General features: G+C 44.4%; 1 protein-coding gene across 3 annotated transcripts in view; it reads right to left on the reverse strand.

The window, feature by feature from the left end:
* CTNNA1 (catenin alpha 1) overlaps positions 1-17,033 on the reverse strand; it is a 276,028-nt gene that overhangs the window by 189,786 nt on the left and 69,209 nt on the right. For all 3 annotated transcript variants that reach the window (XM_072956860.1, XM_072956852.1, XM_072956855.1), the window contains one exon: positions 8,854-8,967. In XM_072956860.1, coding sequence (XP_072812961.1) covers positions 8,854-8,902 — 49 coding nt within the window. In that variant the 5' untranslated portion in view covers positions 8,903-8,967. The remainder of the gene's footprint in view (positions 1-8,853; positions 8,968-17,033) is intronic.

Below are 17,033 nucleotides of genomic sequence, written 5' to 3' on the forward strand. Positions count from 1 at the left end.
CTGGACTTCCCAGGATATTGATGATGTCAAACATTTTGAGCCAATATCTCTCATACTACCAGCTCCTCAGCTATCACTCTGGCCACCACCATATCTCACTTAGTAACCGTAATAGTCTCCTGACTGTCTCCCTGCTCCTAACCTTGCCTTCCTTCTGTCTGTGCTCCACACAGCAGCCACAGGAGCTTGCCTCTTCTCTGCTCCATCCCTGTGCTGACTTCCTGTTCACTCAAGAGAATGATCCGAAGTCCCTACGATGGCCTATAATCCCCCTCCTCAGACCTCCCCTCCTCTCCTTCCTGCTCACTCAGCTCAGGCCACACACTACCACCAATCCCACATTAGCCTTTGCATTTGGTATACCTCTGTCCAGAGTGCTCCCCTCACACACATACTCCCTCATCCTCAAGGGAGGCTCACTCCCTTCTCTTTTCAGGGCTTGACTCAGTTGTCACCTTCTCACTTCCCATCTACCCTATTTAAAATCACAAATCCCTCTGCCCTCCACAATCCTGTCTTCTTTTCTGGCTTTATTTTTCTCCATGGCTCTTATCACTTTCTGACTTAATGCATATTTTACTCATCTGTCTTGTTTATTGTCTGTCCCTCCTCCATAGAATAAAAGCTCTGAGAGAGCAGGATTTTTGTTTGCTTTGCTCATTGTTGTATCCTCAGTCCCTTGAAGAGTGACTGACAAATTAAAAAACTATTTGTTAAATTAACACAACATTGTAAACTGACTATACGTCAATAAAAACAAAACAAACAAACAAAATACAAAAAAACTACTTGTTAAGAGTCCTTTAGTTTAAATTGACTTCATTTATGGAAAACGTGGCCTCATACTTCTCATTTTTGTGATTTTATAGAGGATCAGTGAAAATTTCATTGAAGGCTCAGCCTCGTCCTCACACTTATGTTTGGGAAGCCCTGGCCCAGAAGCTGTAAGTCCCTGGAGACAAACCCTGGCTCTGAACCCCTAAAACCAGTCCCAGAAAGGGTGGGTCCTCATTGACACTCAGCTCATAGCAGTTAGGTGCCTGAACAGCAAATGTCAGAGCCTCCTCCTAAATGCAGGCAGATTTACTTTGCAGACGGCGAGGATGCATTTTAATTTGTTGATGTGAAATCTTAATTGAACTAAACTGCTAGAGGTAGTCTCTGTTCTCTGTCATAGTCTTAATTTAGTTGGCAAAACAAGATATCATCAGAGGAAAATCACAGGCAAAGATGCAGTGCCCAAATGCAAACACCCTGCTGTGTTTGGAGGTGGGCTGGTGTGTGATTGGCACAAGCATGAACCCCATCCACGCAACTCAGAATGCCAACTTGGCTTTCCAGGGGTAGTCAGGGCACATCACAAGGGCTCAGATACATTGGCCCTCCCAAAGCAGCCAGGCTAACCACTGCTCCCCTCCTGGTTTCAATGTTCTATATTTAGTGTTAGAGCAGAAGAGATAGGGGGTTTCTCACCTGAAGGTACAGAAGCATGGGAGGTGCCAGCTCTTTCATTCATTGTTAGGGACCATGAGCCAGTCACTTCCCCTGGCCTCGGTTTCTCTACCTGTGCAACAAGGAGGTTGGAATTCACATCCCTAAAGGCTTCCATCACAACGTGCAATATATGACTCTCCAAGGACCTTCAGGCCTGTGTCAACATCCAGACTGAGGCTCCTAACTATTGCCCACTAAATCCCTCCTGAGTTCTCAGCCATGGCATATGCTCACACTGATGGCCTCGCTGTCTCCTATGAGGAGTTAGGCTGCAGGCTTTCACTAACATAGCCTTATCCCTGACTGACAGAGTCTCAGGCTGCAATTCTGGTGAGGAGGCAGCCTTAGGAATGATTCTCTTGATGATAGATGCCCCCTCCATCTCTTTCCCAGACCTCCACCCCAGGATCCTTTTAGGCATGATATGTGTACCACACCAGCAGCTTCTATCTGCTAGGCCTCTCCATATCTGGAGAAGCGCCCGCTGGGGCCTTGCTCCAAGCTCACCCTTGCTGTGGTGCCCCAAAAGGGCCTAGGCAAATCATCAGTGGAGGCTGGTGGGAATAGGCAACCTGGCAGTCCAGCTCAGATTTCTGTATTATCTTATTCCAAGGATGGTCTCTGCAAGGGAGTTCCCAGGGAAGTGACTCAGGTCTTGATATCTGTCACTGAAGCACAGCTGTAAAAGGGCCAGGGGCAGCTTCCTTGAGGGTTAAATTCCTGAGCTGGCAAATCCCCACTCTGGTGACTCACTGGCTAGAACAGAGGGTTGCAGGTCCCAGTACCTGCATTTAGTCACAGGTTCTCATGCTGGGAATCAAGTGCTGGGTGGTTTAGCAAAGAGGCAATGCCACTTAAAAGGAAGACCACAGCTTTGCAGTAGAAACCACCTGGCAAGTCCCTTCTGCTCACTGAGCTGGTTTCTTCATCTGTTAGGCAGGGATGGTATTACCTACTTTAGAGAACTGTTGTGAGAACTACATACTATAAAGTTTCTGGAGTGTCTAGTCCTGTGTGTGGTCCAGACTGCACCCTCCAAATGGCAGCAGTTGATGTGTTATTATCATTAAAGTCCTAGCACAGCATCGTGAGAGGACATGCAGAGCTGGAGATCTCCTTTCAATTCCTGGAGATAGTGGCAAACTACAGCTCACACAGACACACCCCTGAGGTTCCTCTTTCTCTGAACTCGTCTGTCTTGTTCTGTTTCCCCCTCAGTCTGTGAGGAGGCCAGGGTCAGGGAACGATGATGGCTGGTTGGTGGAGTCATGGCATTAAGGAGATAAACTATGAGCTCTGCTTCCCTCTACCCTTGGTGGAACTGGATATGGCCTTTTCCCATCACAGGATGGAAAGTCTGAGGATGCAAATCTAAAACCAGCAGGCTTCTTGCACAGGAATAGCCTGGACTTATGAGCAGCCTTCCTTGGGGTGTGGTCCTTTGTAGAGACTGGACTCAGCTTTTAATTAGGTAGGACTCTTTCTACTGAAAGTATTGGAAACCTCTTTCAAATTCTTAAGTAAAAATTGAGTGTCTTGATTCCCAGACTTGAGTAGCATTCTAATCGAAGGATCAAAGGAAACCCAGAACCAAGGGACTGGAAGCAGGGACTTGGCATGAAAGGACATGCTCTCCCTTGAAGAAAATCAAACATGGTGTTGCAGTAAAGTCTGGGCCACTATATGTTGGGAGGTCAGGAAAGGTCAGTCATGGGCAGATCTGTGGATGGGGCCACTCCAGGCAGAACTAATACAGCCGGTGCAAAGGCCCTAAGTCAGGAATGAGTTTGTTCAATGAACAGAAGGAAGTTGGTGTGAGTAGAGACGGTGAACCAGGAAGAGAACATAAGAGATGACAGCCACAAAGGAGGCAGAGGCCAGAACATGAAGGATCTTGTAGGTCAAGATACGGAGTTTTTACTGTATTCAAAAAACTGGGGGAAGTCTCTAGAGGTTTTTAAACAACAGAGGGGGTTAACCTAACATATTTAAAAGAAAATTCCAGTTACTGTATGGAAAGGACACCAGGGATCAGGGTAGAAGAAAGCTTTGGGGGAGACTAAGGGAGGAGCAGATTTGGGCACAGGGTAGGGTAACAGTTCTGTCCTGGTCATGTTAAATTTGAGATGCTGATTACAGGTTATGTTATTTCCTTAGGGCTGCTGTGACAAATGACCACAAACTGAGTGGCTTAAAACAACAGAAATTAATTCTCTCCCAATTCTGAAGGCCAGAAATCTGGAATCAAGGTGTAAGCAGGGTTGGTTTCTTTCAGGTGCTCTGAGGGAGAATTTGTACAATGTCTCTCTCTTCTAGCTTCTGGTGGTTGCCAGCAGTCTTCGGCTGGAGATACATCACTCCAATCTCTGCCTACATCTTCACATGGCATTCTCCCCACTTATCTCTATGTCTCTATGTCTTTTCTTCTTCAGTCCTAATGTATTTAGAGCCCACTGTAATCCATATGACCTCATCTTGATTACATCTGCAAAGATCCTATGTTCAAGTAAAGTCATATTCACAAGTACCAGAGGTTAGGACTTCAATATATCTTTCTGGGAGCCACAATTGAATCCACAGCAGATATCAAGTGGGCTGGTAAGTATCGAAGGCTGAAATTCAGAGGAGAGGTCTGGCTTGCAGATACTAGCTTGGCAGTCATAGAAAACCAGCCATGGGACCAGATGTAGATAGAGTACAGAAGAGGTGATAGGTTGAACTCTACAACTGTCTAATATTTAGTGGTTCGTGAATAGAAGGAGTCAGTAAAGGAGACTGAGAAGTGGTCAGTGAGGTAGAAAACCAAGAAGAGTACAGTGTCCTGGAAGCCAAAGGGAGATCATGTTTCAAGACAGAAGTAGCAGTCAACTATGCTGAGAAGCAGCTCTTAGACCTGGCAGCATGCTGACCATTGGTGATCCTGACATTTTAATTTCAGTGGAGTGGTGAGGATGGAAGAGAGAATATGACAGAAGAAGTAGAGGTAGGAACTATATACCACTCTTTCCAGTAGTTCTGCCATGAAGCATAGTAGAAAAACTGGGTGGCAATAGAAGGGAGTACAGGGTAACTGGAGGGTTGTTTATTTATGTTTTAAAGCTACAACACATTAGAGAATGTCTGTATGATACGGAGCATGTTCTACTGCAGCAGTTGGCTGTTGACGGAAGCAGGGACACTCAATCCACTGTATAAAGAGGGAAGGTAGATCATGTGAGTACACATACAGGTAGGGAAATAGAACTGGTGCTAGGAAAATGAGGGAGCAACTCTCTAATTGCTTCTATTTTCCCATGAGGGATGAGGCAAGATCATCAGCTTAAAGTGAGGAGTGAAGAGAGGGAAAGATGTTTCAAGACACAGGAGGAGTTATGAAGTGGAAGTTTTGAAGACTGAAAAGTGAATCTATTAAAGGAGTATAGGAAGGTTACAGAATAGTAAGTGTCCTCTTTAGAGTTCCTATTCATACCTGGGACTCTTTCCAGACATCTTTCTTCTGGGTCGGTACCTCCTCTCGGGAAAATGCTCTGGGTGGCATTATTTAGGTCTTATGCTTAGCTCTTGTCCAATCACTGTGTCCAGACGATAAGATACTGTGACTAGGCTGATGTGAGTCACAAACTTAGCTTTAAGACTAGAAGGCTGGTGTTATGACTGGCAGCCCCACCAGAACTACATGCAGTTGAGGGGGAGGCAGTGTTTCCTCAAAGGAAACAGGGGTGTTAGACAGACAGAAAGCAACAGACATCCACTCTCTCCTACTGCTCTCACAGGGTTGTCCTGAGGCCCATGAGACAGTATCTGTGAAACTGCATTATGGAATGCATAGCACTACACAAGGTGAGGGGTTATTACAGTAACACTTAGTAAATTATGGATTTGTTTACTTATTCACTCAGCAAACAGTTACTGAGTGTCTAAATAAGGCTTTATACTAGATTTATGAAGGAGAAGAAACAAATTATGAATCAGATGTGATCCTCTCCATGAATGAGCTTGCAGTTTGGTAAAGATATATTAGTTAGCCTTTGCTGGGTTATGCTGTGATAACAAACAACCTCCCCAAACTCTGTGCTTTGTAACAACAAAGGTTTACTTCTTGCCCATCAGCTTTAGGTTAGTTTTGGCTCTGCTCCAAGAGTCTAGTAGATGTCATTCTTGTGGCAGAGGGTAGAGAGGATACTGTAGTGGCTGCTAAAGCTTCTGCTCTCATTTGATTGGCTAAAGTAAGTCTCAGGACCGAACCTGGTAACAATGGGGTAATGAAGTTATCCTCCTTCCACAGGAAGGTGTTCCAAGTCACACGCCAATATCTGGCAATTTATAATACTTTTATAGAGAGGAGAAGTGCATAATTGGGAAAAAATATATATTATTACAAAAGGGTAGAAGCGCATAAATACTCATGACACAACAGAAAGTGATCAGAGTCCTATGATTCAGGGCATTAGGAGCTCAAAGCGGAGAGCAATACTCTCCAGTTGGGGAGACCAGAGAAGAATTCTTGGAAAAAGTGGTTTTTGGGCTGCATCTTGAACAATACTAGAGGATCTAGGTAGGTATAGAAGAAGAAGGCAGGGCATTCCAGCAGAGGAACAGCATGAGAAAGCCATAGAAGATGGAAAGTAAGATGCTCAGACAGGGAATGGTGAATTGTTTAGACAGCCTAAAGCAGAGAAATTGGGAGGAACTAATGGAAAGATAGCAAAATGAGTATGTCTGATGGCTCTGAGAACATATAGAAGGTCTGATCCCCACTCCATCCAACCCAGGCCGGGGTTCCTGGATCAGGGAAGTGCCTGCAATTGCTAGTAAATGAGTCTAGAGCAGCTGGGCCTTTGGCTAGACTCTTCTGTCCTTCTTGGCTTCGTCAAGCCCGGGTCCTAGCCTCTCTCTCTCAACACCTCTTTCAAAGTTTTGTTGGAAATTGGATTCTTAGTGTTCTTATAAACATGGGTTTTCTACTTGTTTCCTCTGCCTGCGGCAGCCAGCCCCATATCCAAAAGACATCTCCACACAAGGAGATGTTCAAACCAAAAAAGAAGTCTTCCCAGAAACAGTAGGAGTGACAAGATGACCTGGTAGAGTACCCAACCTTGCAAAGAAAGCCTTGGGCTTCATCCTGCTGGCTTCTCTTTTCTACTGCAGTAGTAAAATGAGGTTCTGTTTTGTTTAGAATAAGATCCCCAAATTTATTTTGCTCATAATGTTATAAAAGAAAAATATAATGGCTCTTTATGGTTGCATGTATTACAGTATGAATTTCATTCTTTTTGGATTCAACTTATTACAGCAATGATTTGGGTTAAACATTTATATAACAGAAACTTTCTGCTTCGTATTATGTGATAAGAATGTGCTGATTAGTAAAAATTAATTCTGTAACAATCTTGTTTGTTTTCTTTGTAGTTATCAAATGCAGTACACAGACGGAAAAAGCTTTGTGAGAGTGGGTCCCGGCTTGTTGGAACTAATGAGCTGCCTATGCGGTGGGTGTGTGGTCTAAATGATACTGGCCCTGGGCAGGCTTATACTTTTAATCATTAATGCCCTGCAGCCTGCTAGAAGCATAGAAAGAAACAGGCTGACTAGGACATGCCAGAAGACAGGGGGGGCCACCTGGAGGCCTCCCATTGCCCTGAAGGCATAAGTGGAGCTCAGGGCCCTGTTACTAGGCACAAACCTTGGTGGTCGTGCCTCAAGAGAGGCAGGATCTCTCCCTTGGGTATAGCCTCCCATGTCAAACATCTTAGTAGGTGCTAGAGCACAGGCCTGAGGAGAGGCTTGCGTATTACTTATTCCATCATTCATTCACCCAAAAATATGTACTAAATACCAACTCTGTGCCAAGCACAGGGTATAGTAATAAACAAGATAGACAAGCTCTCTGCTCTTTCAGTTTCATTTTAGTGTGGGAAGCAGACAATAAACAAGGAATAAATCAGCAAGATAAGATCAGTTAGTAATAAGTGCTGTGAAGACAGTAAGAGGGTGATGTGATAAGAGTGCTTGGACCTCTAGTCGGGGGAAGGCTGCTCTGCAAAGCTGACATTCATGCTGAAACCAGAAGCATGGGAAGGAATCTGCTTTGCAAAGTGCTGGGGGAAAGCCTTCTAATCATTGGGAACAACAGGAGCAAAGGCCCCAAGGCAGGAAAAGACTGCAGTTATTTGATGGACAAAAAGGAGACAAGTGTGACTGAAGCATAGTGAGCAAGAGGGAGAATAACTGGAGCTGAGGTTGGAGAACTGAATAAAGGTTAGATACTTAACTGGGAAAAATGAGAAATCACTCTAGGTAGTTTAAGTACACAATTGGGAAACTGGGAAAATCAGAAATCATTCCAGGTATTTCAAGTAGAAGGAATTTAATTTGAGGAATTGGTAGCAAACATGTTGGAAGAGCTAGAGGAAAAAAAGGAAGGAGATGAAGTTTTCTGAAGATTAGTAATTACAGGAAGTCACTATCAGCCCTAAAGCTGGAAGAACAAAATAGGAAATGGTTATCACCAGAGCTGAAAATTGCTGTGCTACTGAGGCTGCTTTTTTTTTTTGTGATTTACCAAGATTTTAATGTGTTTGGAGAGAAATCTTACTGAAAGAATAGCGATGACTATTTTCCAGCAAATAGTGAGTGAAAAACAATTTTAACCCCAAGCTGAGGTGATAAACCTGCTTTTTGGGGGACACAACTGCTGTAAATGAGACAACTGTAGCAACCATCCAAGACAATAAAAGAAAGCCTGTGACAATCTGTCCTATTATGGTGAGTGTGCATCATAGTTCACCATGGTTTTTTGTGAGATCTTCCCCATAATTGGTGGCTTGGCTTCCAACAAATATGTCCCAGTTTTCCAAGAACTCCTCTCTAGTGAGCTTTTCATCCTTGTTTTTGTTCTACTCATATACTAGGTGCCTGGCCTCGGCCTGTGTGTGGTTATAGGCTTGGGGGAGGATCCAGTGGTGAATCTTATCTTTGTCCAGCTTCCCATCCTTGTTCAGATCCCAGAATTCATTAAACTTCCCCTGTTCTGACAGAACTCAGTCTGGCTCTGGGCCGTTCTCCTCATGGGAAAACACATTGGCGATATACTCATTTTGATCCAAAGTCATCCACTGAGGCTGCTTTTAAGAACTAAGCTGCCTGAGCAGAAACCCAAGAGAAAGCAATGTGGCCATTGCTGGAGGTGCCATGGCTTCTCGCTTACTCCTGCTCTCCAGTCTCCAGCCAGCGGTTCCAAGTGGCAGAATGTAACAGGAAGCCAAGTCACCAAAGGGATATAGGAAATGTGGATTGCAGGCTCCTAGGTTTTGGGGGACAGTGTAGAGGGCAGATGTAGAGCTGGACAACAACACTCACCATCAACCAGCGTTAAGGGTCTGGATATCATTCTGCAGGCCCCGTTCATGAGCTTTCCATCTGATATGCAGAACAGGCTGCAGGGGCAATTGGATCACCTACCTCACTTCACATCTGTAAAATAGAAATGACAAAAGTCATGGGTTTGTTATGAGGATTCAGGAACATAACGTATAGAAAATAGTTAATGCAGTGCCTGCAGTGTAAGGTTCAATGAATGTTATCTATATATGAAACTATACTGAAAGTACAACTAAATCATGTGGGGGACACTCAGCCTTTTGGATCAAATAAAGTACATCTTAGTACGTGGAAAGGCTGGGAACCAATGGTCTTAGGAGAGCTCAGTCTAGACAAATTGATAGGATCAGACAACCTTCTTTTCCAGTTACTCCTATAGGGCTCACACAAAAGACTTCTGCCACGCTCTGCTTCTGTAAGCTCTACTTGGCCTCAATGGGAAACACAGAGTATAAGGAGTTTGATGGAGGAGTTGGGAATCTGGCAAAATAATGAGCTTTGTTCCAGTTATCTACTGCTGTGTAGCAAAATACCTGAAAGCTTAAGAGCTTAAAACAACCATTTTTCACACTCATGACTCTCTGGATCAAGAATCTGAATGGGTACAAGTAGGGAATAGATCGTCTCTGTTCTATAATGTCTCAGGCATCGGCTGGTATGATTAGAAGTATGCAGGTCTCTCAACAGCAGGGGGCTGGAATCACTGAATGCTCTTTCAGTCACATGTCTGGTGCCTTGACTTGAAGATGAAGACTAGAGGCCAGAGCGCCTACACATGGCCCCTCTAGGTGGTTTGGCTTCCTTACAACATGCTGGCTGCGGGCTAGCCAGTCTTCCTATATGGTGGCTTAGGGCTCTAAACATGAATTTTTCAGCTAACAAGGTGGAAGCAGTATCACCTTTACAACCAAGCCTCAGAAGTTTCTCAGAACCACTTCTGTTGCAACCTATTAGTCTATAATTTATAAGGAAGCCACAAACCTACTGGATTCAAGGGGAGGTGGGATATACGCCACCTCCTGATGGGGGATTGACAAGGTTCTAGAAGAGCATATAGGATGGGAAATATTAGTGTGGCCATTTTTTGGAAAATACAATCTGTCACAGGCCTGCAGGTTAGAACTCACACTTCCCATGGGCCTGGAACCGTGCCAGCCATTCTAAGAAAGTAAAGTCTGAGCTCCCTGAAGAAGATAGGACCAAAGGCACATGCCCTTGTCTGTGTGCTGCCTTAATCTTCAGACAAAGCCTCCCTAAATCTCAACAAAAAGGGGAGCTGTGGCCCAGAATACATCCTCAGAAGTCCACAGAGAGTCCACTGGTAAAGACTTGGGGGACCTATGTCACATTAGAGAACAAGAGAGTTGCCGGGAGTCTCATCTGACACTGGATAATGATGATGATAGTGATGATAAGATATTTACTGAGTGCCCATTTAGGACCAGGCACTTAAATATGCCCAAAAAGAAATGTAGAGCCCTAAAAGCATATCTTAGAAAAGAAAGAAAATTGAAAATTAATGAGCTAAGGATCTGTCTTAATAAGTTACAAAAAAAAAAAAACAGAGCAAAATAAATTCAAAGAACATAGAAGGAAGGAAATGGCAAGATGAGGAATAAAAACTGAAGAAATAGAAACCACATATGCAGCACAGAGGATAAGCCAAGCCAGAAGCCAATTCTGGGAAAAGTGAAAAATCTCTGATGATACTGATCAAGAAAAAGTTGAAAGAAGACAAAAATAAACAATGTCAGGAATGAAAATAAGTATTTCTATGGATGCTTCAGGCATTAAAAAGAAAATGAGAAGATATTATGAATAATTTTGTACCAATAAAACTGAAGATATGTGTGAAACAGACAAATTTCTCAAAATACATAACTTACTAATACTGACTCAACTTGAAATAGGAAACCTGAATAATCCTATAATCATTAAAGAAATTGAATCAGAAGTCAAAAAAAATTCCCATAAAGAAAACCTAGGCTTTACTGGCAAGTTCTAGTTCTTTAAATACCCAACAGGGGAATTAGTATTCCCTTCTTCAGATGAGGAAACTAGAATTCCAAGACTTCAAGCAGCTTGCCTTTAGGCCAGAGCTAGCAAATGTCAAAGCCAATATTTGAACCCTTGCTGGCCTGGCTCCAAAGCCAGGAAGTTTAGCCATGACACTCCCCAGCCTTCTCTTCAAATGCTATAACTAATAGCATATATATATGAAGGTGAAGGACAAGTCTCTGAAGCAAAAATACAAAAACAGATTCTAGATTTCCAGAGATGGAAGGTAAAGCTCCTTTTCCTGGGGAAGCCCTAGAAATAAGAATCTGGTTATGTCCACACAGAGAAGGAACCTGGAGATTAACCCCAGGACAACACCCCACCATCTTTCAAGACCTATTCAAATACCACCACTGTTCTCCTGCAGGGCACCATAAACACTGCCTAAGCCCCATCGCTGCCCCGGCCTCCCATACATTTGAACGCCCACAGCACTACATCTGGGCCTCTTCTATACATTGCTGTGTATCATCCTCACTAATGTTTTCCAACCTTGGGAACACATGACTTCCTAAGAACACAAACTCTGGTTCAAGAAACATGCATTAAAACATTAAATATTGGTACTCTAGGTGATCAGTGAGGCTTTGAAAATTGTAAGGCAGCTGTCGTAGTCATCTGAGCCATACAGAGTATGTTCTTACTAAAAGGCATGTTTTGAATTTTCACTGAAATAAAAACTAAAAATTTAAATATTCACATAGCAAACTTTGTGGTCCCTGTAGATAGATTTTATCTTTGTAATAAGGCATGAACTATCCATGATACAATGTAGGATTTCATTATCTCTTTAAATCAAAATTAAATTCAGTTTAAATTCTGTGGAACACTGGATTATTGTCTCATTTCTTTGCACCCTCCTAGGTAATAGGATTATATATCCACATTCTTTGCCAGGTAACTTTGCAGGTTCCTCCTGTGCGTGAAGTCTATTTCTCCATGCCTTGACTCTGGGCTTGGCCATATGACTTGTAACCAGTGGCGTTTGATGAGACTTGACACAAGCAGAGGCTTAAAATGGGCTGTGCATTGGGGCTGTTACTCTTGTATTCCTCCTGTCTCCATTAGATGAACATTTTTGGGTTAGCCTGCTGGTCCTGGAAGGAGGATGAGAGATATATGGAGCAGAGCCAAACCACCCCAGCCAAAGCCAGCCTATAAGCAACTAGCCCACAGCTGGCCTCCAAACACATGAGTTAAATAAATACTTACTGCTGTGTGCACTGAAATTTGGTGGTTGTTATACAGCACTGCTATGACATAGTTTACCAGGCCCTCAGTCCATGCCAGTTGCCACAGCTGTATCCCCTGCCTGGACTGCAAAGCACATCTGAAAGTGAGTGTTCTGAGGCAGCTCCATGCCCTCTGTGACAAGTCCAGCCACAGTGGCCTTTGTCAAGGCTTCCCAAACTGTGGCCCTTTTTGCTCAAGGCTCACAGGAATTCATGGCCTTCAGTGATTGCCTGGGTTTGATTCTCAGATCCATAACCTTGGACAATTCATTTAACCTTTCTTTACCTCATCTGTAAAGTGGAAACCATAATAATACTTCACAGGGGTCTTGTGAGAAATAAGTGACTACATATAAAGTGCTTAACACAGTGCCTGACATACAGTAAGTATGCAATAAGTGCCAGCTGTTACTAATATCATATATTTGTTCACCTAAATATTCTCCCTCCTATGTCCTCCCACCTCAGAGGACCTGTACTCACAGGAGTGGAGGTCTCTGCTCTGATGGAACTCACACCTCCATCCCCATCCTTCCAACCAACCCTCCTGACCTGGGCCCATCCCTCTTCAGTCGGAGAGCATTAAGCCTCCAATCCTTATCTCTGTTAAAAAAGGCTGTAAGGAAGCTGACTTCCAGGTAGCCTGGTGCTTGCAACTTTTCCTTTCTATCCAGAAACACATAAATCCTCATGGGGGTCAAAAAAGTCCAAACCTCAATGACAACACAGTCTGGCTCTCCTCCCAGGAGGGGTGGAATGCTTTTCATTCCTTTGAGGTGAGGCTGTAGCTGAGAAAAACTAGACAGGGTTATTTTCTAAATAGGTCATTCTGCTCTGTCTAACTCTCAACAAATCTTCACCACTAGACTGTCAATTCCTTGGCTATGCTTTATTTCCTGTGTACCTCCAGAGTTTAGCACAGAACCCACACTTAGCAGGTGCTTGATAAAATGTTGGGTAAATAAATGAATGGAGAATATGGGTTATAGGACCAAGACAATTTCCAAACTAGGAATGGGGAAATAAGTATCAGCACTCACTCTGTGCTCAGCCTCATGCCCAAAGCTGAGGCTCACACAATAAAAGTACTTGAGCCTGGACTCAAGTCCTCAAAGACTTAAAAGTCTACAAAGGAAACAAAGCTCAACCATACAAATCATTTGCTCTGTTCCACATCAGAGAGAGCCCACAAAGGTGCTTTGTTCAGAAGCTGCTGTGGGCTTGATGGTGCACAGGAGGCTTAGGGAAGAAAGAAGTAGGATGTGGCCCAAGGTTTGAAGGTCTGAGAGGGGCTCAGGCTCTTAGCAGAGGGCCACCAGCTTATCAGATGTCCAAGAACATCATGACTAAAGGCACAGCACAGGAATGAGTTTGCTATTTGCGGGAAAAAAACAAGGAAACCAGGCTGACCTGGCTGTAGGACTTGTGATAAGGAGTCATGGGAGATAAGCTTGGCTATTTTAGGCTGTGACCTGAGCGTGGAGACATGGAAGTCCAGGCTAGAAGTAGGTCCTGATAAGTCAGGCAACAAAGAAAAGGTTCTGGAGATGCAGTGTTACAAGCATCCAGTAGCATCAGGACCTCTCATTCCTCTCACTCCAGGACTAGATGAGATTTGAATCCAAGCCAGAGACTCCAGATATGAGCCCATTAGAGGGACAGAGCCCACAGCTCCTCTAAGAAAGAAGAATTTGTATTGGTGAGAATGTTTGGCTGCAAGCAACAGAAAAATCTAGCTAACTTAAGCCAAAAATGATTATATTCAAAAGAAATGGGGGTGGCTCACAGAATCAAAGAAAATACTTAAGAGGCTATTTTAGAAAGATGAGAAACCAGAACGGTGAAATCACAGGAGCTGGGACAAAGGAATAATCTCTTCATGTTGCTTCCTTGGGGATAAATGAATTGCACTTTAACGACATTCCACTCAAAATTCAAGGAAGAAAGACCAGCTGACTGGCCTAGCTAGTGTCACTCCAATCTCTTGGCCAAGGAATGGAGGGAGTCTTTATTAACAGTTCACAAGATTGTAACTGCTGAAGCAGTGCCCCAAGCCAAATCCCCAAAACTGGTGCCAGGGAAAATAGGTACTACAGGACAGGCCAAAACTGTAGTTTTCTACTACAAGGTATGTACACAAGGAAAACCTAGGGCCCAGCTGGGTCTTGGAGGTTGAAGAGAGAGGAAGGATGGAGGAGTTACCTGAACTGGTATGTATATATGATTGTTAATTTCATTTGTCAACTTGACAGGCACACAAGATTCCAGATATCTGGTTAAACTATTTCTGGGTGCGTTTGTGAGGGCATTTCTGGAGGAGATTAGCTCTTGAATTAGAGGACTGAATGAAGCAGACTGTCCTCTCTTTTCTGAGTGGGTAATGATATTTAACCAGATATCTGGGCATCCCATGTCTCAGTCAAGTTAATACATAAAATTAACCAATCTGTTTAAGGCCAAAAAGGTGGAAGAACGTTGAATTCTCTCTCTTCCTGGCTGTATGAGCTGGGACATTGGTTTTCTCCTCTCTTCTGCTCTCCTAGTTCTCAGGCCCTCAGATCCAGATAAAAATCTAGACCATCAGCTCTTGGGCTCTCAGGCCTTCAAAGTATACCACCAACTTCCCTGGGTCTCCAGTTTACAGATGGCAGATCATGGAACTTCAATTAAGCCTCCATAATTGTGTGAGCCAATTCCCTATAATAAATCTCATTTCTCATTTTATTTCTACATCTAAATCTATTATCTATAGCTCCTATTGACTTTGTTTCTCTGGAGAACTCTGAATAATACAGTATACATTTATGACTGGACCCCTAGGCTTTAGAGCTTAGAGTCCACCTCAGATTCCTCTCTTAGAGGCCTTCAAAGTGACCAGGGTAAGAAATGAGCTAGTGGGAGGAAGGGACCAACTAAGGCTCAAGGTGGTAACAGGACAGTGTTGAGAAATGAACCCATGGATATAATAATTTAATAGTCCTAAGGGGAAGGAGAGATAGACTTATCATTTCCAGGATAAGTCAAGCAGGAACAGATTCTTTCTCACTCTATGAGATGCTGAAAGGATCAGGGTGCTCCCCCAGCTTCCCGAAATCAAAATATAATTTGAGAGGATAAGGGTCAGAAACAAGTACCCATGCAGGGGAAAGCAAGGAGAAACTTCCTGTTTCATCTAGTTGAAAGGGAGTCAGAGACAAGGAAGAGTTTGTTAGTAAAGTACAATTACTCTGCCTGCCTGTTTCTAAAGCCTGGCATGAGGAGAAAGGCCATCTGGGAATCCTGATGTAGAGTCAGGGCAACTGAAATCCTCCCCACAGGGTTGGAACCTCCCCTGAGCCTGGCCCAGACCTGGTCCACCTCCTCCTGCGAGATGGGATGGGTTCCGATCATAGGTGGCACAGGGACTTGTAACCCTTTTAGGCATAGGGGTGAATGACATCAGGAGGAAGTGACAAGAAGGTTCTTGATTCATTCTCCATTCTCTGGTCTGCTCAGTGCCCCAGGAAGCTGACCTCTATGTACAGTATTGCCTTGCCTTCAGCTCCTTTTGGGTTTGGTCAATGGGAGGCACTGACAGGAGATAAACCAATGGGAGGAGAGAGAGGAAGGGGTATTAATTCCCTACCCTCAGCCCCACAGCTGGGTCTTGGTGTTGGTAGCAGCTGTGTTCCCTTACAGAAGGCCACAGCTCCTGGGGCAAGGGCTCTCCTAAATACAGCTCTCACCAGGTTCTGGCAACACCAACCCCTCCCTTATCCCTTCCCTTTCCAGCCTAGAATTGGTGACGGCTTTCTACTGTGGCTAGGCTCTGGGTGCCTCTAGGTCCTCTGCTATTTCCTGTAACCCCACCCAGGAAATATTCCCTTCATCTGCCTCTCTTCAATTTACTCTGAGTATGCAATCTCATGGCCTCTGCCAAGTACAGCCTCTCACCGTGTCACATCAGTGTGGAAACCACCAGTCACTTTGGCCCTTGTTAGGCATCCCTGACCAGGGCTGCCTCATATTAACCAACAAAAATCAAGGAATCTCAATCAAATGTTCTCTGGTATTTGGCAGGGCACTTAAGAGGTTATTCTGTCATCTCCTTCCCTCCACACATGGAGATCAGTAACAGGGCAGAGACCAGTCAGCCCAGGAAAGGCCATCAGCCAAGCAGAGGCCCTCTGGCCTCAGCTGCCACCAGAATAGGTTCTCTCCTATTCAGCCCTGCCTCAGTTCCTCTGCTGCAGTCCTGTTCCTTGTCCCATCCATGGACTCTTTCCAGCAGGAAAGCTGGGTCCCTCTTGGTAATCTACCATTAAACTTCAGCTTGCTTCCACTTCCCTCCTCCTTTGCCCAGAGATAATCCTTTTTTCTGTGCTCCCATCCCTTCAGAGCACGTGGAGAGCACAGGGGAAGACTGAGACCCTTCTCTGAACCTCACACTCCCACCCTAGACCTTGGTTGCCCCAGGAAGCAGCAGGCAGGGGGAGGCCTGTCTCAGACTGAAGACAAGACAGCTGCTCATTAGGGAAGCTGAGAACTGAAGGAGGTGACTAATGGTGTCAGGAGCAGAGCCCAGCATGAGCAGAGAAGTGAGCAACAGCATCAGAACTGACTGTCGGAGAAAAAGGAGAGGAGAGAAGAGTCAGTGCACAGAGCAGGCAGGGCTCTCACTCCCAGAGGATTCTCAGGATAAAACAAAACCAGCCTGACCTCTCCTCCCAGGAGCTGTCATCTTAGAAAAAAGGATTACTCTTGTAATCAGCTGTCACCTTGTGTGGGGCAAGGAGTGGTGGGGACATAGACACAGCCAAGGATGTTTGATTCCATTTCACAAACATCTCCTGAGTGCTTACTACATACTGGGGGCCAGCGGTGAATCAG

This window comes from Vicugna pacos, chromosome 3 (genome assembly GCF_048564905.1).
Source record: "Vicugna pacos chromosome 3, VicPac4, whole genome shotgun sequence".
Lineage (NCBI taxonomy): Eukaryota > Metazoa > Chordata > Mammalia > Artiodactyla > Camelidae > Vicugna > Vicugna pacos.